The sequence below is a fragment of the Pteropus medius genome, unplaced genomic scaffold (genome assembly GCF_902729225.1).
Source record: "Pteropus medius unplaced genomic scaffold, Ma_sr-lr_union100, whole genome shotgun sequence".
Classification (NCBI taxonomy): Eukaryota; Metazoa; Chordata; class Mammalia; order Chiroptera; family Pteropodidae; genus Pteropus; species Pteropus medius.
The window spans coordinates 637,564-658,597 of record NW_024347852.1 but is presented as its reverse complement, the minus strand read 5'-3'; the positions used below and the strand labels follow the sequence as shown (position 1 = coordinate 658,597).

At 60.5% G+C, this 21,034-nt stretch overlaps 2 protein-coding genes across 5 annotated transcripts; one reads left to right on the top strand and one right to left on the bottom strand.

Annotated features, from left to right (window-relative positions):
- Nucleotides 1-28: 28 nt before the first annotated feature.
- Nucleotides 29-15,196, top strand: SCAF1 (SR-related CTD associated factor 1). Its single transcript, XM_039878639.1, is given in 12 exon segments — nucleotides 29-91; nucleotides 4,244-4,357; nucleotides 4,607-4,664; nucleotides 5,376-5,470; nucleotides 5,755-5,855; nucleotides 5,941-6,056; nucleotides 8,533-8,787; nucleotides 8,790-11,348; nucleotides 11,999-12,081; nucleotides 12,295-12,513; nucleotides 14,376-14,504; nucleotides 14,768-15,196. Coding segments are annotated over 12 exon segments (3,969 nt in total). The 5' UTR covers nucleotides 29-43; the 3' UTR covers nucleotides 14,960-15,196.
- IRF3 (interferon regulatory factor 3) lies at nucleotides 5,798-21,034 on the bottom strand. Of its 4 annotated transcripts, XM_039878641.1 has the most exons (10): nucleotides 20,810-21,032; nucleotides 19,960-20,132; nucleotides 19,163-19,334; nucleotides 19,006-19,076; nucleotides 18,194-18,383; nucleotides 17,698-18,078; nucleotides 16,790-16,905; nucleotides 16,142-16,309; nucleotides 14,724-14,728; nucleotides 5,798-5,809 (listed from the first exon to the last, which is right to left on the bottom strand). In XM_039878641.1, exons 2-8 carry the CDS (start codon nucleotides 20,122-20,124, stop codon nucleotides 16,142-16,144), a joined length of 1,263 nt encoding a protein of 420 aa, XP_039734575.1. In that variant the 5' UTR covers nucleotides 20,125-20,132; nucleotides 20,810-21,032; the 3' UTR covers nucleotides 5,798-5,809; nucleotides 14,724-14,728. The 4 variants fall into 4 exon arrangements, 3 of the variants coding, with proteins under 3 accessions (XP_039734575.1, XP_039734574.1, XP_039734576.1); XR_005656304.1 differs by lacking the exons at nucleotides 5,798-5,809; nucleotides 14,724-14,728 and having other exon boundaries at nucleotides 16,080-16,309; nucleotides 16,790-16,921; XM_039878640.1 differs by lacking the exons at nucleotides 5,798-5,809; nucleotides 14,724-14,728 and having other exon boundaries at nucleotides 16,080-16,309.

Sequence of the window (21,034 nt, the reverse complement as noted above, 5' to 3'; positions counted from 1 at the left end):
GGGGCGTAGGGGCGGGTCACGCTAATAAGACTACTGCATAATCATGAGCTCCGGCAAGCTGGGCACAAGTCTCGGGACACTTACGGAGGAGGTGAGGCCAGGGAAAAGGAGGTGCTATGCTAATAAGGGCCAGGGAACGACGTTCGCCAAGAAGGGGAATTCCGATAGGGGCGGACATATGCTAATGAGAGAACTGCGTCCACCCAGAACCGCGCCACGCGCTCTGGGCTGGTGGGTCGTTTGGGGGCGGGGCTATGCTAATAAGCACTCTCATTCTTTCGGCAGACAGGTCGGAAAGCTCACCCGGGGAGGGGCTATGCAAATGAAAAACTGCACGACAGCGTCTCAGGGCACCCTCCGCGAGGCCCTTGTTCTAGTAGGCGGGACTCACCGGCTCACGCGCGGCCGTATATAGGCGCGCTCCGAGGAAGGAGCAGATCCTGAGGGGAAGCTCCACCTCCGTCCTGGGATCTTAGCCAAACTCCCGACCCGGGCGTCTGGGCTGGATGTCGGAGTCTCTGCCCGCTAAGGGACCCAGGCTTCCGGTTGCCGCTGTCCCAGCCAAGCGGAAGACAGATTGGGAGGGGATTGGGGCCTTGGAGGGGTACAGCTGGGTAACGGGGCAGGGAGGGGCTGTGAGATCACTGCATTCCTAATCCATGAGCCAGCTCGCCCAAGCCGGGATGGCCGGGTCACGAAGGGCCTAGAGCCAGGATTTCTGGGTCTTTGAAGGAGGAGGAAGCTGAGGGCCCTAGGAGGGAATGAGTTTGAAGGCCTGCGCTTGTGTCTCGGGGAAGAGGGTATCTGGGGATTCTTACTCTTAGGATTACCCATGTTTCATAAGAAAGGGAGACTCTCAGGTGCGGGGGTTGGAGGGGCTAGAAACCCAGAATTCTGGATCCCGAGGGAATTGGGGTGGGGAGCCTGACCACTTCTGTTCCTATAAAGTTCGAGCTAGAGACCAGGAATGGTGTGAAAGCCTGAGGGCCTGAACTCTGGATCCAAGGAATGAAGAGGGCTCGGACTCTTGAATCCCAGGAACGAGGGAAATGGGAGTCTGGACTCCTCTGCCGAGTGAGACGGATCAGAATTTGGACTTTTCTATCCTAAAAGAGGAGGCTGTAGGGCCGGGCTTCTTGGTTCCAAATTTAGAGGGGACTGGGGAATCAGAATTCCGAGAGTCCCAGAATGCGGCGGCGCAAATCCCAGGCAGTCCACCCTTTTTTCTACTGCCCACTCCGCGGAACTACAATTCCCTTGCATCTGTTGAGCCGAGTGCACTTTGCATCACTTCCTGTTCCGCAGCTCTTTCCGCGCGCGCGCAGAGTGCTGTGGGGCCTCATCGCGGGCTACCGCAGCCCCGCCCACTTCACCTCTCACCTCTTTGCTATCCTCGCGTGACGGAGGCGACGCGCGGACTACGCCTCCCGGCCTGCGTCGCGCGCACCCCTGCCCATGTACCCCGTTGACTGCTGGGAAACTGAGTCCGGAGCTTTCCCACCAGGCTTCACGGCACCGTGCTCGGTACTTGAAGTCCCGGCAAGCTCGGCGGCGTTTTAGCTCCGCCCCTCTCCTCCCTCTGCTCGCGAACCCCCACCCCAGCCCGCCCCGCCCCGCGCCGGGTCCGGAGCCGCAGCCCGAGCGGCGGGGTAAGATGGCGGCTGTGGTCCGGACCGCGGGGCTCGGGCCTATCGGGGTGGGCGGGGCGGAGTCGGGTCGCTAGTTATTCTGGGGTCCTCCCCATACGCCGCGGGGCCTGGAGGACTTAGCGGGGCGGTCTCCCGCCCGACAGCGGCGGTGGATCCTGGCGCCGAACGGGGCCCTTCTCAAGGCCCCGGGATGCGTCTCTGGGTGCCGGGGGGCATCCACGGGGCGTCCCGGTGAGAACCGGGGGCAGCCACAGGGCCAGGACCGAGACTGGCGCCTGCCCTCTGTCATATAGCCGGCTCGGGTCATTTCTGTAGGCACTGTTGATCGTCTGTGGGCTGACCAGAGGCTAGGGTCTGTTCAAAGGGTTCTGGGGCCATCTTGAGATCTTGAGATATGTCCCAGGGGTGAAGGAGGTCTGCAAGAGCTGAGGAGTATCTGCAGAGCCATCTCTAGAGCCTGGGGTATGTCTCTTGGGGCTGGGAAGTGTCTACATGGGGTGACCTGAGGATGCCACTCACCTACGTGGGTCTGGAGCCATTTAGCGGGCCCGAAAGAACTTCCTGGGTTAGAAAGTCTTTTAGGAGTGGGGTGCACCCACCAAAGGAGGGAGGCAGATACTGAGATGCGCTGAGAGGTCAGGATGGTTCTCCAACGTCTGGGGAGAGTCTGATCTGGGTGACAGCAGGCTGGGGCGGTTAGAAGGACCTGGAACCATCTAGGTGGCTTTAAGTGTACCTGCTAGAGTGCAGTTTCTGTGCCTGGAGCAAATTCGAATGCCTTTTGGGGCCAGATATTCAGATGGAGATTAAGACAAAGGAGAGTATTGGAAAATTTCCGAGCTCAAATGTACTTGCACTTTAGAAGGTAATTCAAATGAAACATACTTTAAAATTCCACATTGCCCTGGGGCTATAGAGCGAGTTAGAATTCAGTCCACAGTAGTCTGGGAAAGTTTATAGGATCATCTAAAATCAGCTAGTGCTGTGCTTTTCAAATTCTTTTGACCTTGATCTCAGTAAAAAATACATTTTTGATTGAGACCTGGTGCCTGCTGATGTAGATATTTAACTAATACTCATGTCCCGTTCATATTCCCATTTACCACTTGCGATGTACTTACTGTGAAGAACTGCTATGTGTCCGCTTTAGCTTTTATAACAAGCTATTTGTTATAAAAATAGCACTGTATTGCTGTCAGAACCCGTAGTTGGGGAATCACTGGTCTAGAGGGACCCAGTAATGTCTGCAGAACTTTCTCTGTCCAAAAGATGTGAGGAGCCGCGGGGTGTGTCTGCAGAGCCTGGGGCATGTATAAATGGGCAAGGGAGCATCTTCCTAAGGCAGAGGGTTTGGGATCTGTGTGTCTAGTCAGCAGACCTTGAATAAGCATGTTCTATGACAGTCACCATAGCTCTTGCTTCCCCCAGAGGTGCGGGAGAGCAGCTCCAGGGCTTGAACTGTCCCTCATCAGGATGGGTGTCATGGGAGTTAGGGAGGGAGCCTCAGGCTTTTAGAGACCTGCAAGGCTGCATGGGGGAGCTTTGGCAAAGCTTGAATATCTGGTAGGAGGGAGACCAGGACAGAGGTGTTTCATTTGCAGGTATGCAGCTGGGAGGGGTGGGGGAGTCATGTCGGGGAGACCTGGGCCCTAAAGGCCAATCATGATCGTTTTTACTCTGGATTGAGCACTGGGTTGTGCTAACTGGCAGGAGTGTCTCCTTCTCAGTTTGCACAGTCTTTCTCTGAGGTAGATACAGGTAAGCACACTGAGTTGGGGGTTAGGGGTTTGACGCTTTCTAGGAACTGTGAGACCGGAAGTTGTTTCAGAGTAGCACATTCAATGGTCGTGGGGAAACCTGCAGCTGAAACATTCCTGGTTTTTGAGGCTCTAATTAAGACAACCGCCTGTCTGAAGGATGACCTTTGAGCCGTGCTTTCATACAGTAGGCAGATGGGCCATGACCCGACGTCCCCTCGGGGTCTGGTGGACAGCATGCCTTTCTGAAATCAGTGTTTTCATTTTAAAAGCGACAGACCGGTTTCGATCCCGCTATCGTAACTTCATCTTATATCATGTGTATAAATAAATTGTTTTTGGTCCCTCACCATCAAGGAAGATTGATGTTTTAGGACGTTGCGTCGTGTTTGAAATGCAGGCAGCACACTGCCACATAACATTTGAAATGTGGCACATACTACTCGAAATCACAACTCAACAGAAAAAAAATCTTGGTTTTGGGTTAGCTCCCATAAGGGTGACCCAGAAGGTCTTCAGTTTGGTTGTGGGGGAAGCTGTGGGAGCTGGGGAGCAGGGTGTCCAAATGGAAGGCTGGAAAGACCTCTCTGATGGAAGAGGCAGCCGAAATCCAGACAAGCGGAGAGAATTGCTCCTGTCCTTCCAGTGTGTGCGCTGGACCAGGGCGCTCCTAAGGACTGGGCTGCGGTGGGGGAGAGGAGGGGCGCTGACGAGGATGCTGATTGGGGCTTCGAGGTCTTCATGTCCATCCTTCGCTTCCATCCCCGTCCACACACACCCTGCCACCATCCTGGCCTTGCCGGCCTGCACTGCAGACTCTCACCCCTCAACCTCTAGGTGACCATGGAGGAAGAAGATGAGTCTCGAGGGAAGACAGAGGAGTCGGGCGAGGAGCGGGGCGATGGCCCGCCAGACAGAGACCCCACGCTTTCTCCTACTGCCTTCATCCTGGTGAGGCTGCTGGACATCTGTGGCCAAGGGAGGGAGGGGCTGGGAGTCTGGATGCCAGGGCCCACCTCCTGGGCCCCAGGGGGAGGAGGGGCAGGGGGCCTGCACTCCCGGCTCCTCTGAAGGGTTCGAGTCTGGTCATAGGGTGTCTAGAATGCCTATCTCCCAGGAGCAGAGCTTGTGACCATTTGCACGAGTCCCCTGACTGCCACCCTTTCTTTCCACCCCCTTCACACCCCATCTTTTCTCTAGCGGGCCATTCAGCAGGCTGTGGGAAGCTCCCTGCAGGGGCGTCTGCCGAATGAGAAAGGTACGCCGCTTCCGGTTCCTCGCAGCTCCCCGCCCTATCTCTGCATTCTTTATCCCGATTTCATTCATACACACTCTTCTGAGGCCTCCTGGGTACCATCCTTGTGCTGGCATGAGAGCCAAAGATGGGTCGGAAGCCCCGCAGCTGCCTCGGAGGGGCCCACAGTCTGGTGGAGGAGGGAGATTCAGTCACGGCACAGGAGGGCAGGAGGCCCAGCTAAGCTGGTGTGGAGGGGACAGGGCCCAGGAAGGCTTCCTAGAGTGGGTGACAGGTGCGCTGGGTCTCTAAGGACAGGTTAGAGTTGTCTGGTAAAACAGGAAAGCCTGAGAGGCAGAGGTGACCGCAGGAGCACCGCACAGTGGCGCGTCGCAGGACTGAGCTACGGTTCTTAGGGGCTGGCGGGCAGCGGGGCGGGAGGGGAGGCAGGAGCGGTTCGTGGGGACCGGGTCACAGCCTGGCTTGAATGTTGAGCTGACTTGTCCTGGGGTCAGCTAGGAGGTCAAAAGAGTGAGAGAGACGGAGCCCCAGAAGGACACCGGGGAAGTCCTGCTGGGACCCACGTTAGGCGGCGGTGGCTGGAGGCGGGGGAGCCGGCAGGCGTCGGCAGGAGCGTGCTTCCCTTGTCCAGAGCTGGGGCGGGCTCCTCTCTCTGCCTCACAAGGTCCCTGCGTCTAGTCCCCTCTCCAATCCCCCGCGCACATCTCTCTCCAGATGGCTCTCGGTGTCATGGCCTTCGGTGGAGGCGCTGCCGGAGCCCACGCTCAGACTCCCGTTCCCAGGAGTCGGGGGGAGCTGACACGGCTACTGTGAGTGAGGGGACAGCGGAGGAAGGGCGCTGGGGCCTGGGTCCCAGAGGTGGGGAGGTGGGCTTGGGGACCCAGACTCCCTCATCTGGGCTGCTGATCAGGGCCAGTGGGGGAGGCTGGGGCTGGCCTCAGGTCTCGGAGGCAGTCAGGGCGAGGGACTTGCTTGCATCCCCGCATGTTCTTAGGGGCTCAGATGTCTGTGCTCAGGAGGTCAGGGCCTGGGGAAATGGGATTCGTGGGTCCTCACGTGATCAGGGACAGGGCGGAGCTCCTCCGTGTTCCAGGTGCTGGACATGGCTGCAGACAGCTTCCTGGCCGGGGTGGTGAGTGTCCTCGATCCTCCAGACACCTGGGTTCCCAGCCACCTGGACCTGCGGCCTGGCGAGTGAGTAGCTGGGCAGCCGGAGTGGGAGAAGCTTGGGGCGGGAGCCGGGAGCACCCCGGGGCTCGCTCATCCCTCTGTCTTGCAGAAGTGAGGACATGCTGGAGCTGGTGGCCGAGGTTCGAATTGGGGACAGGGATCCGATTCCCCTGCCGGTGCCCAGCCTGCTGCCCCGGCTCAGGGCCTGGAGGACGGGCAAAACGGGTACGTGCGGCCGGGACAGAGCTGGGCCAGTGGCCGGCCTTGGTTTTGTGGGGGAGGCAGCTGTCGTTAGAGATGACAGTAGCAACGATCGCGTCATTTAGACGGAATCTTTATATTAACGTTCTTTTCCTATTGCACTGCAGTAAAGGCCACACGTACGTACAGATGTACGCAAAGTCGTGAGTGTAAGCCGGCACGCGCGAGACGCTCGGTGCCCAGGGTCTTACCTGTCAGGGTAGCCGCGTGGGGATTTATCTTCCCCAGGAGGGAGCCCTTGGCATCTCCATCTGCCAGAGAAGAAAAGTCAGGGAGATTGCTTGAGGTGGCAGTCATCTGCTTAGTCAGGGTGCTGGGCCCCGAGTCCAAGTCCGTCTGAGTGTAAAGCCCCAGTCGTTGACTTCTGTGCCGTGTGCCTGCCTGGGTGACAGTCCATCCCCCCAACCCCACCACAGTCGTGAGCCCAGGAACAGTGTAGACTAGGGGCTCTCAGACTCCAGCAGGCACGAGAATCACCAGGGACACAGGTCACTGGGTCCACCCTCGATGTCTGTGATTCAGCGGGTCTGGGGCGGGGCCCAGGAACTTGCAATTCTAATCAACTCCCCTGGGATGCTGCCGCCACTGATCCCAATGAGAACCGTGGGCTCAGACTTCCCTTTTGTGGACTTAGTGTTGAGGGTGATGTGGAGCTGGAAGGTGCATGGCTAGCGGTGGGCGGGCTGCGAGCGTGTTCGCTGCAGAGCACGGCGCACACCTGTCTGGGCCAGTTCCATGCTTTTCCTTTATAGTGGCAGGTGGACTCATCCATCAGTCTCGGGGGACACGGTAGTGAGGGCCCGCCTCAGTCTCACGGGTCTACAAAAGTATTTTTCCTTTAAAATCAGAAGCTGTAGAGAATAACAAATGGGAGGGACAGCGTCCCAATAAAACTTTATTTAGAAAAACAGATGGTGAGCCAGACGTGGATCCTGGGCCTTAAGTGGTACAGGTGTACCTAGAATCTGGTAGTTGTTTTTAGGAGTTGTGTTTTATTTCCTTATTCCAAGGGGTTTTTTGGTCTTCATTTGGAAAATGTTAAGATTAGGAAAAAGAACTTGCCCATAATCTCATGTGAAAATTATATGAAGAAGTCAGTGGACTGTCTCCTCCTTCAGGCGGCAGTGCTAGCGAGCGGGGTCGTGGGAGCTTACACTCACGGAGTCCACGCGGGCCAGGCGCAGTCTGGTCCTCTCCTCCCTGTGTGGTCTGAATGCTCCCATCGTCATCATCCCCCGCTTTATTTTCCTCCAGAGCCCTCAGCAGCTGGCAGATGCTACGCTTGGCACGTTGATATTTCTCTCCCCACTCAAATGTGAGCCCCTCGGAGGCAGGGATTTTGTTTATTTTGTTCACCTTTCTATTCCCAGTACCCCGAGCAACACCTGGCACAGATAGGTGATTGATAAAAATGTCGAATGAATACACAAACCCTGCGGTGTAAGGTGAGGGAACTGAGGCAGACAGAGGGCGAGTGACTTGCCCACAGTCAGGTCACGAGAGAGGGCCGGAGCCTGGGATCCAGACTGGGAGGTGGCGCTGCAGCTGTCCTCTCCACCCCGGGCTTCCCAGGCCCTGTCCACAGCCGTGGCAGGTCCTTGCAGCTATGTGCGGTTGACAGGGGACTCTGGACCCTGACGTGTGTGTCCTAGTTGTTGCTGGCCACCCGCACGGGGTGGGACTTGCGCCACTGAGACAAGCGCTTAGAAAGCAGCGTCTCAGGAGTGCAGACAAGAGGACATGGGAACGCCTGTCGGCTGGCCCGTAGGAGGGAGCGAACACTGGTCATCCCTGTCACCATTTGGTGGTGTCTCCGAGTCCTGAGTAGATGTAGCCCATTGGGCGGGGCTTGTCGCGTAAGTGGAGCGTGCGGGGTGGGGACTCAGGCTGTCAGGGCTCCTCTGCTCTGCCCCTTCCAGGCTCTGGAGAGGAAATTCGCCTTTTCAGTTTCCCTCGATTCTATCAAATGGGCTACATTCCTGCAGGAGGCAGCGGGTGCAGCAGGCCCGAGCGTGGCCACACAGGCAGCCTGGGCTCGCCCCTGCCCTCCTGCCTCGGCCTAAGCCCTCGCGGTGGCCTTGCCACCATCAGCGGTCAGGGCGGCCAGGGGCCGGGGGTCCCCGTCTGTCTGGGGATGTGGGGGTGCAGCCTGCCCAGTGGGCACCTCGGCTCCTCCCTGCTTTCCGTGTGCCCTTGGGGGAGGTACCCCAGCTCTCTGTGCCTCAGTTTCCTCCAGGGACCCTCGGGTCACAGTACCTGTGGTGTGAGGTTGTTGGGAACATCCTAGGAGTGGACACACGTAAAGCACCGGGAGCAGTGCCTGCCGGTGCAGCGAGTGTCGTGTGGGTGCTGGGAGCGTGGGCGGGTGCTGGTCTGCCTGGGGGCCGGGGAGGAGGGATGCGCAGCTGACCGTGCCTCTCTGTCTCCCGCTCTTCCGTAGTTTCTCCCCAGTCTCTTTCTTCTCGACCCACCTGCGCCCGCCATTTCCTCACCTTGGGCACCGGCGACGGGGGTCCTGCCCCACCCCCAGCGCCCTCCTCTGCATCGTCTTCACCTTCCCCTTCCCCCTCATCATCCTCTCCCTCTCCTCCTCCCCTCCCCCCCACCCCCCAGCCCCCAGCCCCCTCCTGCCCCCGATTAAACATCCTGCCACCCAGGGCCGAGGCCTATTCCCCACCACCCGCTCCGGAGCAGAAATCTCTGACCTTGACCCTGGCTCCAACCCTTCGTCGTGAGGACCCCTCCCGGAGGAGGAAGAGGAGGAGGAGGGAGGAAGAAGAGGAGGAGGAGGAGGAAGAGAGAGGAGGAAGGAGAGGAGGAGGAGGAGCCTGTCTGAAGCGCTCAGCCGCATCTCTGAGACCCTGGCGGGCATCTACGACGACAACAGCCTGAGCCAGGACTTCCCAGGGGACGAGAGCCCTCGCCTGGAGCCCCAGCCCCCACAGTCGACTGCCGCCCCCGGAACACCACCGCAGGCGGACTCTACGCGGGCCGACGGAGCCACCCGCCGGCGCGTCTTCGTGGTGGGGACCGAGGCGGAAGCCCGTCGGGAAGGCACGGTCTCCGTGGAGGTGGTGACAGCCAGCGGAGCTGCCCTCCCGCCCCCGCTGCTGCCTCCTGGCGACTCGGAGATCGAGGAGGGCGAGATCGTCCAGCCCGAGGAGGAGCCCAGGATGGCACTGTCCCTCTTCCGGGCCAGCGGCCGGGCCCCCCGCCCTCCTCCCGGGGCGCCGGCGCCTGCGGCCCAGCCCCCGCCCCCGCCCCCCGCGCCCCGGGCCCCCGAGGGGGATGACTTCTTGTCCCTGCACGCCGAGTCTGACGGGGAGGGCGCGCTGCAGGTGGACCTCGGGGAACCGGCCCCTGCGCCGCCCGCCGCCGACGCGCGCTGGGGCGGCCTGGACCTGCGCCGCAAGATCCTGACCCAGCGGCGGGAGCGCTACCGCCAGCGCTCGCCCTCGCCGGCCGCGGCGGCCCCCGCCGGCCCGCCCGCCCGCAAGAAGTCGCGGCGGGAACGCAAGCGCAGCGGCGGCGGCGAGGCCAAGGAGGCCGCCTCGTCCTCGTCGGGCGTGACGCCCGCCCCGCCGGCCCCGGCCTCCCCCTGGGACTCCAAGAAGCACCGCTCCCGGGACCGCAAGCCAGGCTCCCACGCCTCGTCCTCTGCCCGCCGCCGCTCCAGGTCCCGCTCCACCCGGCGCCGCTCCCGCAGCCCCGACCGCCGCCGCGGCGGCAGCCGCAGGTCACGCTCCCGGGAGAAGCGGCGGCGGCGGCGGCGTTCGGCCTCCCCGCCCCCGGCCACGTCTTCGTCGTCGTCCTCGAGGCGCGAGCGGCACCGCGGCAAGCACCGGGACGGCGGCGGCAGCAAAAAGAAAAAGAAGCGGTCGCGGTCCAGGGGTGAGAAGCGGTCCGGGGACAGTGACAAGGCCCCGGCTCCCGCCCAGGCGCCCTCCGGCTCAGCTTCCCTGGGCGGGGAGCGGGACAGCCGCCGCCGGGGGGCCGTGCCACCCTCCATCCAGGACCTCACAGACCACGATCTCTTCGCCATCAAGCGGACCATCACCGTGGGCCGGCCGGACAAGTCTGAGCCCCGAGGCCCCTCGCCGGCCCCGGCCTCGTCGCCCAAACGCGAGGTTCTGTACGACTCCGAGGGTCTGAGCACCGAGGAGCGGGGTGGCAAGAGCAGCGAGAAGGACCGCCGCCGCTCCGGGGCCGCCTCCTCGTCCTCCTCCTCCCGGGAGAAGGGATCCCGGCGGAAGGCGCTGGATGGTGGGGACCGGGACCGGGACAGGGACAGAGACAGGGACAGGGACAGGTCATCCAAGAAGGCCCGGCCCCCCAAGGAGTTGGCGCCCTCCTCAGGGCCCCCGCCCAAGCCCCCCGTCAGCAGCGGCTCGGGCTCCTCGTCCTCGTCCTCGTCCTCGTCGTCCCGGAAGGTGAAGCTGCAGTCCAAGGTGGCGGTGCTGATCCGAGAGGGCGTCAGCAGCACCACGCCGGCCAAGGAGGCCGCGTCGGCCGGCCTGGGCTCCATCGGAGTCAAGTTCAGCCGCGACCGTGAGAGCCGCTCTCCCTTCCTCAAGCCTGACGAGCGGGCCCCTGCCGAGGTGGCCAAAGCAGCTCCGGGCAGCACCAAGCCCAAAAAGACCAAGGTCAAGGCCAAGGCTGGGGCCAAGAAAGCCAAGGGGACCAAGGGAAAGACCAAGCCATCCAAGACCAGGAAAAAGATTCGCAGTGGGGCCAGCAGCGGGGGCACCGGTGGCTCTGTGACACTGAAGAAGTCCAAGGCGGACAGCTGCAGCCAGGCGGCGGGAGCCAAGGGGGCCGAGGAGACCTCCTGGTCTGGGGAGGAGCGGGCCGCCAAGGCCCCCAGCACCCCACCCCCCAAGGCAGCCCCTCCGCCCCCTGCGCTCACGCCAGACTCACAGACCGTGGATAGCAGTTGTAAGACACCCGAGGTCTCCTTCCTGCCTGAGGAGGCCACTGAGGAGGCAGGGGTCCGAGGTGGGGCGGAGGAGGAGGAGGAGGAAGAGGAGGAGGAGGAGGAGGAGGAAGAGGAGGAAGAGCAGCAGCCCGCCACCACCACGGCCACCAGCACAGCCGCAGCCGCCCCAAGCACCGCCCCTAGCGCAGGGTCCACAGCCGGTGACTCAGGAGCAGAGGACGGGCCAGCCACCCGAGTCTCCCAGCTGCCCACGCTGCCCCCACCCCTACCCTGGAACCTGCCCGCTGGTGTGGACTGCACCACCAGTGGTGTCCTGGCCTGTGAGTGTCCCCTGGGGGTGCCGGACCGAAAGGATCAGTGAGGACGAGGTCATACGGGGACAGACTTGGTGGCAATGGGGATGCCTTGGAAAGGGTGGGTGTGCAGCGACCTGGACTGGGAGAGCCACGGTGGGCGAGGGCTGATCAGTCCGTCCAGGAGGCTCCTAGCTCTTTGGGCGTGATGGAAGAAGGGCCGGCAGGAGCAGGGGGTGGCCCGCTCAGCAAGGGCCGGAGGCCTGGGACATGTCCTGAGGGTCCTCCCGGAGGTGACCTGGGAGAGGCTTAGTGGAGGGACCCGAAAGAATGAGGTGACAGGGAGCAGCATCCCTTAGTGGATGGCAGTAGCCTCTGCCAGACCACAGAGATGGAGGGAGGGGCTGGACTGTCTGCGGGTCTCAGGAGACAACCTCATCTCTGCCGTACGTTGTCGCCGAGCGACCCCGGCTACATCCACACGCATACACTTGAGTCCCAGGCACATCGGAGGTGTGGGCGGGTTCTTTGAGTGTCCAAGGCGCCCTTAGTTCTTAGCCTGAGGCCTCAAGGCCTGACCAGGGGCCCAGGGTGGGAGATGGCAGCAGGTGGCGAGGTGAGGTTCACCATCTCTTCTGCCAACCCCAGTCTCCCTGTCAACTCTCCACCTCCTGCAGTGACTGCACTTCTCTTCAAAATGGAAGAAGCCAATCTGGCGAGCCGAGCAAAAGCCCAGGAGCTGATCCAGGCCACCAACCAGGTGGGCTCCCCTGGGGAAGAGTCCCCGCAGCCCCTTCTCTTGTCCCCTGCCGCGGGTTAAGAGAGGAACTACAACTCCCAGCAGGCCTTGGGGCAAGGTATTGGCCAGAAGAGGAGCTTGTTGTCCTGGGACTGTTGGGAAATCAGGGTGGGTATAATAGGGGTACATGTTTCCTCTTCTCCATCTCTGTTCATCCTCCATCCTCTTCCACAGATCCTCAGCCACAGAAAGCCACCCTCCAGTCTAGGGGTGACACCAGCTCCTGTGCCCACCTCTCTGGGTCTGCCCCCGGGCCCCTCCAGCTACCTGCTCCCGGGCAGCCTCCCCCTGGGGGGCTGCGGTTCTACCCCTCCTACCCCTACTGGGCTGGCTGCAGCATCTGAGAAGAGAGAGGGCAGCAGCAGCTCTGAGGGACGTGGGGACACAGACAAGGTGAGCTGGGCTTGGGAGAGGTGGGTCGATGGTAACAGTTTTGCAGAAAACAGCAGCAGATACCGAGATGCGGGGGCCCAAGGAGAATGGCAGACCGATGCCAACAGCTGGGCCTTATTTTTAAAACCTGAGGTCATTAAATTGTAAGGAACTAAACTTTCACTTGAATAGGTGAACGAGAAACAGGTGCTGGGCAGAATCACTGGAAATTACGTGCACACGTCCATAAATACAGGGAGATACAGATGAAGACGTGAACACACACGCACGCACACAGTGCGTAGTCTGCCCCTCGCTTGCTCACATCTCTGTCTCCCGTTTTGCTCCCTTGTCAGGGAGGGCGGTTTACAGACGCAAACCAAGCATTTCCTTGATGGATAGTTCAAGAGTGGGTGCTGGGCAAACATACACAGCTTCTTCCACTACTGTGGTTCCTTCTCCCAGGCCTCTGGCCGATTTCCTTTCGGTCCGGTCTGGAGGCTTTTCGTATGGTCCAGCAGCTGCCCGTTGATGGCACTGCCCACCCTTGCACAGGGCGTGCACGGTGCCAGAGGGAAAGTGGGAGAAACCCCATATGAAGCCCCTTGTGAGAAATGGTGTTAGGGGCACAGCTGTGATGGTCACTGGCTCATGACACGTGCCACGGGCTGTAGGATGAGGACAGGATGGAACCTGCGACCAGAAGCAGGTTCCTTGCTCAGCCAGTGAGGCTGCCCTGGTCTGCCCTCTGCCTGTTGTCCTTCCTCGCCACATCTGAGACGGCTGTGGGAGGCAACCCGTGTCCCTTTAGAAATCCACTTCCTGTTAGGTAAGGAGGCCTGAGGACTCGCCCCGGGTGGCCCGTGGCTCTCCTGGCAGTGGCGCTTCCCACGCAGCCCAGGAGCTCAGCCCACAGTTTGCGCTCGTTGTCATCTTGTCGGGGATGGCCCTGACGTCTGGAGTGTCCTGCCCTTGCCAGGCCTCAGGTTACTCTTCCCTTGGCCCTGGCTCAGGAGGGTGACCTCCCAGGGTTGGTTCTCAGAGTGACTTTCCCCTATGTCTAGCTCTGGTCTGAATGCGCGCCCCCATCAGAGATGTCCTGGCTGGTGGCTTATGCAAAGAGCTCACTTGAGGCCGAGGCAGGGGCGCAGTTCTTCCGTTCCCGTGGGCTTGGGGTTCCCTCAGCTGCTCCCTGTCCTCTCCCCACAGCCATCGCCTCAGAACAGCCATAGCTCCCTTTGATTGGCTCCTTCTGTGGCCTCCACGTGTGTCGCCTCAGCCCCCCAAGTACTGTCCCACAGGGGGCTCACTCAGTCCCTTCTCCGGCCAGGATTCCAGCACAAACGAGCCAGCTCCATGCCCTGAACTCTGAAATGCCAGCCGCCCCCAGGCTCACCTCACTGCCTCCCTGTTATGCTTAGCCAGTCCGCTTTTCCCACCCCGCCCATACACCTGCAGCGCCTCTCGGCCCCACTGGCCACTGAGGAGCTGGGCCAACGTTGGGTCTTCTCACTTGCCCATCGAAGAGCTTTGCCACACGTTCTTGCTGCTGTTAGTATAAACCTCATAGCATCTGATTAAAACAGTTGTAACTGCTTGGTTAATGTCTGTTTCCCCACCCGACTGAACTTTGTAAAGGCAGGGGACATGTGTCCTGGTCATGGCCACCTGGGACAGCCAGAGTCCAGCCTAGAGGACATGCTCAGTGACACTCAGAGGCCCAGAGCTGGCCAGGGGAGCACAGGGCAGACCCTAAACAGGGCTTCCGCTAGCACGAGGAGGGGCGTGGTCAGGGAGACGGAGCTGGCAGGCAGCGAGTGGAGCCAGGGGTTCCTCAGGAACTGATCTGTCCCTTCTTCCCACCCTGTCGCCACCCCCGCCAGTATCTGAAGAAGCTGCACACTCAGGAGCGGGCGGTGGAGGAGGTGAAGCTGGCCATCAAGCCGTACTATCAGAAGAAGGACATCACCAAGGAGGAGTACAAGGACATCCTGAGGAAGGCCGTCCACAAGGTGGGCCAGAGGGGGCCAGACGCCGAAGTGGGAGGGACGAAGCGAGAGGGACGCGTGCAGGCGGATGTACGAGGGATGGTGGCTCGGTCTGGAAGGTGTGGAGGGTGACGAGACTTCCCTGAGCCTGCCTGGCCTCTTCCGACATCGGGGGATAACTAAAGACATTGGGGGAGCAGCTCCTGTCCGCGTCCCAAGCTGCGCTCAGCAGTCTAGGTGGACAGATCCTGGGGGGCCGGCGGTGACAGCTGCCCCTCGCTCCCCAGATCTGCCACAGCAAAAGTGGGGAGATCAACCCAGTGAAGGTGAGCAACCTGGTGCGGGCCTACGTCCAACGCTACCGCTACTTCCGCAAGCACGGCCGCAAGCCAGGGGACCCCCCGGGGCCCCCACGGCCGCCCAAGGAGCCAGGGCCCCCTGACAAGGGTGGCCCGGGCCTGCCCCTGCCCCCTCTCTGAGACCCAGCCCCCCTTCCTTCCGCCTCCTTGGAATTCTGGACGTATTTATGGCTCCGCCTCCTCGCTTCCCTCCCCGAGTCAGTGGGATGATTGGGGGAGGGTCGCCGCGGGGAAGAGGAGAGCCCCCTGCCCAGTCCCGTGCCCATTTCCCTCGTCCCCGAGCCTGTCCCCATCATCCCTCTCCTCTGTTCGTGCCTCTCCCGTTTCATTAAAGATTTCATGAAATGTTGCCCCCGAGCCCCAAGATTTTAGGTCTTTTTTTTGAGAGACCCGTCTGGGAAGGGTAGGGAGGGACATGCTGGGGGCTTAGCCCAAGTCTGAGGCTGGTTCTCAGGAGACCGGGCTACGTGGCTTGGGGCCAGTGCGTTCCCCTCCTCGGGCCTGTCTCCTTGTCTGTACAGCGGGCATTGAGGATTAAATTAAGACCCAGGCAGGTGAAGCACCTAGAACATTCCCCGGTGCATAGTAAGCTATTGCCGGTGACAGACCAGTGGTGATGGCCGTGGGGGTCCCACTGGCCAAGGTCTGCCAAGCTCAGGGCACCTGGGTGCTACTTGTCTGTTTTGGATGTGCCCAAGACCAGGATCTTTGTCCCCCATCGAGTTGGGTTGTGTCTTAACCAGACCTGAGAGGCTGGAGTGACCACATCACTCTCTTGAGACGGAGAAGGGAGCCGAGACGCAGTAGGAGCCGTGTGGTGTGGCAGGGCGGTGCTGGCCTCGGTCAGGCCCACGACCCAGAACCCAGGCGGGGTCGAGGTGGTTGTGTCGGGTGGGTGGGGCGCAGAGCTCCTGAGGCGAGGCGGGATCCCAGACTCAGCCCTGGGCCTCCCCGAGAGAGCAGCTCTGAAGCCAGAACTGGATTCGGACCAGCTTGTGTTTCCTACTTTGTGACTATTTTTCCTCTCCCAAGCCCCAGTGTCTTGGTCTGTAAAATGGGATGACCGTCACCTCCTCAGCAGGTCCCTGGGAAGAGGTAAGGAGGTAGTGTCAGCTGCCCCTACGCAGTGCCTGGCCCTCACACAGCGAGCACCTGCGTCGTGGCAGACCAGGACAACTCATGCCCAGCTTGGGTCAGAACTGGCCTGGGAACGCTCAACACCAGACACGCACACACGTGGTGACTGTGGCAAGAACTAGTTTACTGGTTGACGTGGGGAGGGAGAAGGGCCTCCCCAGTGACCTAGAAATCCATGTCCTCGACCAGGTCCTGGAGGTAGGCCTTGTACTGGTCTGCCGTGAGGGAGAGCGGGTGGCTGTGAGAAATGTGCAGGTCCACCGTGTTCTCCAGGGAGGAGGCACCCCCTGCCCGCGCCATGTCCAGCAGGGCCCGGAGGCACGTGGGAACGATCTGCAGGAGGTGGGGGAGAAACACCATTAGGGGAAGCGCCCAACGCGATCCACCGCAACCCAGCATGAACCGTTAGACCCAGAGCTGCTGGGACTTGCAGTTTTCCCATAGTCATAATTGTGGGAGGCCAGAGGAGGTTTGTAGGGCTGAGGCTGCTGAAGGGTTCCCAGAAGTTTGGGCTGAGCAGCTTGTGGTCAGGACTCCTGGGAGCTGTAGTTCTCACAGAGGCTGCGGGGACTTGTAGTCCACCGACTCCCACACGGTTTTAAGAGCCCAAAACAGGCTAGATGTGGGAGAGAGAGGTGTGAGGCCATGGGAAGGACACCCAAAAGCTCCTGGGAATGAGGGATGGTGGTTGCAAGGACTCCTTATTAGAAATTATAGTTTCTCAGAGGGGCTTTGGGAATTGTAGTTCCTAGAAACAGTCTATTCCCGTTGGAAGCTCCACCCCGTGGCTCCAGGGGGCTAGGCTGCAGGCACCTTGACCATCACAAGCTTCTTGATCCATGGCTGATCCTGGGGCCATGACTCCCCCATGCAGAACCAGAGGGTGTAGCGTGGCGAGCGTCCACTTCCTTCAATGAAGGCGATCAGATCTGGGGGCCCAGGAGCCTAGTCAGGGATGAGAAGTCCTCGACCCACCCTCTCCCTAAAACCTGAGTAAAACTCTAACTTCTCCCCTGACTTAAAGCCCGACACAGCTCTGCCCCCACAACCAGGGGGCTGTGGACTTGGGAGAAGTCCCCACAATTCTGGCACAAACGTAAACATTCTTCCTCCCTCCGTCCCTCCCATCAAGGTAGGGTGGGAAGGTCTGTCCCTTCCCCACCCAGAGCCTCAGCATTGAGGATGAGGTAACAGGCCCAGGAGGGGGCTCAGCTCCTCCACGGATGCAGTGATTCTGGGACAGACGGTGGTTTCCAGTCGCTGCTCTTTAACCCATTACGGCCATGCTGTCTGATAAGCAGCCATTAGCCACCACGGCTGTTAAAATTGTAATTAATGAAAATGCAACAAAATGTAAAAACTCACTTCCTCACTTGCACTGACCACGTCTGAGTACTTAGTGGCGACATGTGGCTAGTGGATACCATACTGTACAGTACAAAGGAAACTGTTGGCTAGCCAGGCCCTACGGGAGACCTGCGTCTGTCCAGCCACACTAGTTGGTAATGATGATGACTGGCAGCTGGTTCCTGGAGCACCCTTTGTGCAGAGGACACTGCCTCCTACCAGCTCTAGGCAGGTAGGGGAGAGAGGAGACAGCCCCCAGATCTGACGGGCCCGAGCAGTCCCGTCCCTTGCCCCAGGTTGAACTGCAGGCAGAGCCGCAGGACCCAACAGGCCCTGCTCTTCCCACAGCGGCGCTAAGACCCCGCCCCGCTCACCTGCCACGAAGGGCTTCAGGTCGAACACACCTCCTTCCCTGTCCTTGGGGACCTCGCCATCAGGCCCGTGACCACTGCTGGGGAGGAGCTCCTCGCCCATGGCCCAGTAGGTGTGGCAGTGCCCCAGCCTCTGGGCCCAGAGCTGCTGCCCTGCCCTCCACAGAGCTAGGCCCCCCCCGAGGGAGCTCAGCACACGCTTCACGTAGCCTGTCACGGCCTTGTCTGTAAGGGACACTCCAGGGTCTGGCAGTGTGATCGGCTGCCCAGGCAGTGCCTTGTCCCCTGCTTCTGACCCCACCAGCCGCAGGCCCTTTGGGCAGAAGATGGTCTGCTGGAAGACTTGGCGGCCCCGGTAGAAGGCAGTCACCTCGAACTCCCACTCTGAGCAGCGGCCGCAGCAACGTGAAAGTGGAGAGAGGTTGAGAGAGTGTGAGGGGGCCCGTCGCCCCAGCCCCACCCACCCCATGGCGGGAAGTCACCTTCCGCGGGCACTCACCTTCCTCAGGCACCAGGAGCTGCCTCAGTGGGTTTTCAGGGGGTTCTGAGTTTGGGCAGGGAGCAGGGATGTCTAAGCTGGGGCTCAGCAAGAGCTGGGGGGGCTGTTCAGTGGCCATGGCCAGGCTCAAGGGCCCCTCATTTGGACCTGGGACCAAGGCCATGTCACTCAGTAACTCTAGAATGTCTTCCTGGAGAGAAAAAAAGGACCTGGGCATTTCCATAGCATTTCTGGAGCCTTCCCATGGACTAGACCTTGTGGTCGGCAGTGTGGGGACCCAGAGATAGGACAGGCCTGAGCTTTGCTCTTAGGGGCTGCCAGTCTACGGGAGAGGCAGCCGTGGGCGCAGACTGCTAAGTACACGTGTGGGTAAGCTGCTGGGCGCTACAGTGGCCTGAGCAGAACAGCTAGTTCCTGCCTCAGGATCTGGCTCCATGCAGGCAAGACCTGGGCAGAGAAGGCTGGGCAGAACTTCAGTGGGGACTTTCCCTGGCACAGACATCAGCAAGATCAAGGGCGGGGAGTTTCTGAGTTCTCAGAGAGGCTGGAAAGTGAGGAAAGCAAGGAAAGGTGTGTTAAGGCCTCAAATGTCTAGCGATAACTGAACTTTCTCCTGCGGGTGCTGGGAAGCCATGGGTGTGCGAGCAGGGGAGTGATGGGGTCAGCTCTGGGTCAGGTGGGGGAGAGGAGGGAGGCCAGGGAGGAGGCTTGGGCCGTGGCCCAAGGGGAAATGATGAGGCCTGACCGGCTCTGCGGGGACGCAGAGAGGAGGTGGAGCCGACTGACGGCAGCCGGGTTGGGCGTGTTCTTACCTGGGTATCCGAGGTACTGCATCTGCCATCGGTTTCTGGAGAGGTGTCCAGCTCAGGACAGTCCCCAACTCCTGTCGAGAAAGCTGGTGAGTGGAGAAGAGATGCTGGGGACTCTCAAAATCCCATCCCTCCGTGATAAGCCCCACTTCCAGCACACCTGAGGACACAAACTCGTAGATCTTGTGCGGGTCACGGGGATCCTTGCTCCGGTCCTCCGCTAAACGCAACACTTCCTTCCGGTTCAAGGCAGACCTGAAATTCCTCTTCCAGGTGGGCAGGTCAGGCTTATCCTTCCCAGGAGTGTAAGCACCGCTGGCCTGGGCCCAGGCCTGGAGGATGGGGGGTACCAGAATAGTGGGGAGGATGAGTTAGAGCCGGGCCGGGAGCCCTAACCCCGCGTCCTCTCATCCTGACACCTCCTCTCCCCTGGCCCGTGCAAACGCCGCACGGCTCCATCCCCAAACTTCCATTCTCTGTACCCCAAGTCCCCATTACCTCCCACCTTTCAAAACCTTTTTCTAAGCAAGCCTTCCGGGTCCTACTGCGTGTCTAACTCTGTCACAACCGCCCACCCCGCTCTCTTTTTAGCGCCACTGGTGTATCTTAATACGGTGGTAAGTAACCGAAGCTTGGGGCCCGGTCTGGCCTCTAATGTTCCCAGACCGGTTCTCCCAGAATTCTATATCCAAGAGCCCCGCTCCCACCGAGCCCTGAACCCCTAGGATGCATTTCCTTCACGTTCTAACGCCACTTTCCCGGTTCCAGTCCCTGAACCCGGCCCCTCCCACCCTGCCAGCTCTCCTGCTAACCTCTCCCCTTCCCAGTCTAACTTCACCCATCCCTACCTGCCGGCTTTAGCGAGGGCCCGCCCCCACGTGCTAACCCCGCCTTCTCGGTCCAGTGCCCTCGGAGTCCGCCCCGCCCCGTGTTTGTCGAGTCTTGGCTCCTGCGCACCTGGAAGATGCCGAAGTCCTCCTGCTGGGCATCCTGCCGCAAGCCGTGCTTCCAAGGGATGCGAAAGCGCGTGTGGCTCTCGTCCAGCCATGCCACGCCCTCCAGCTGCCCACTGTCCAGTTGCGACACTAGCCAGGGCAGGATCCTCGGCTTTGGGGTAGCCATGGTCCGACCTGCGTACAGAGGGCAGTTCCTGGGCGCCGGCGGCCTCCCAGGCCCACCTGGGCCGAGGATTCCACACCCAGACGGTCCTCTCACGGGGCCATAGCGCAGGTCCCTCACCTGTATTTCCTTGGGGTACAAATGGGCCTCCTCCCATCCTCCAGAGGGGCTCCCCAAATCAGCGAGAATTCGCTCCCAAATCCATTTTAGACCCCGCCTCGTCTCCCCAGCTTCTGTGCACACCCTCTGACCCCTCAATTCCGCCAACGTACACGCTTCTCTCTTCCACTGTAAACCCCTCCCTCCCCATCATGCAACACAGGTACCCCCACCTCTAAGGTGGAACCTTCCAGCAGACGCTACTCCCGGCAGACCTCTACCTTCCGCATTTAACCCAATGAAGACCCCTTCTACATTTCCGCCACTTAGATCCCTCTCATCCCATCCCCATCCTCCTCCAGGCCATGCCCCGCTCTCCAGAGTGAACTGCCCCCCATCTGCAAAGTCCACCCTTCTCGCCCCATACCCGCTTTTCCTAAGTTTGTTTTTTTTTTACGCCGGCCTTTGCTTTATTTTTCCCTGCGTGCTTCACTTTCCCCAGGGTGCACATTATCGTGGCAGATCCATCCTTTCTCCCGTTCCTCAGTCTTGGACGCCACCAACTCCCCATCTCTTCCGTGTTACCTACCTAGGGGGACGGGGGAGCGCGGGGTGCTAGGGCTCACCCGTCTTTGGGGTGATCGCTTTCGATTTCGCAGCGGCACACCCCTCTTCCCGTCAACTGAGCTTTGGAGCGACGGAGCTTTCTTTTCTACCGATTTCTTGAAATAAAAACCACTTCATCCTCATTCGGGTGACAAACTCCAAAGAGACGACACCCAGAACCCGGACCTCCCTCCTCCCCATGCCCTTT

What these genes read in the sequence shown, in the direction of transcription:
- IRF3 (XM_039878641.1), bottom strand. Translation starts at nt 20,124, where the DNA reads ATGGCTACCCCAAAGCCGAGGATCCTGCCCTGGCTAGTGTCGCAACTG. An exon ending in GCAGTACCTCGGATACCCAG is followed by an intron (nt 18,384 to 19,005) that starts GTAAGAACACGC and finishes TTTTCTCTCCAG; the next exon opens with GAAGACATTCTAGAGTTACT. An exon ending in AGAAGCTTGTGATGGTCAAG is followed by an intron (nt 16,310 to 16,789) that starts GTGCCTGCAGCC and finishes CACCTCCTGCAG; the next exon opens with ATCGTTCCCACGTGCCTCCG.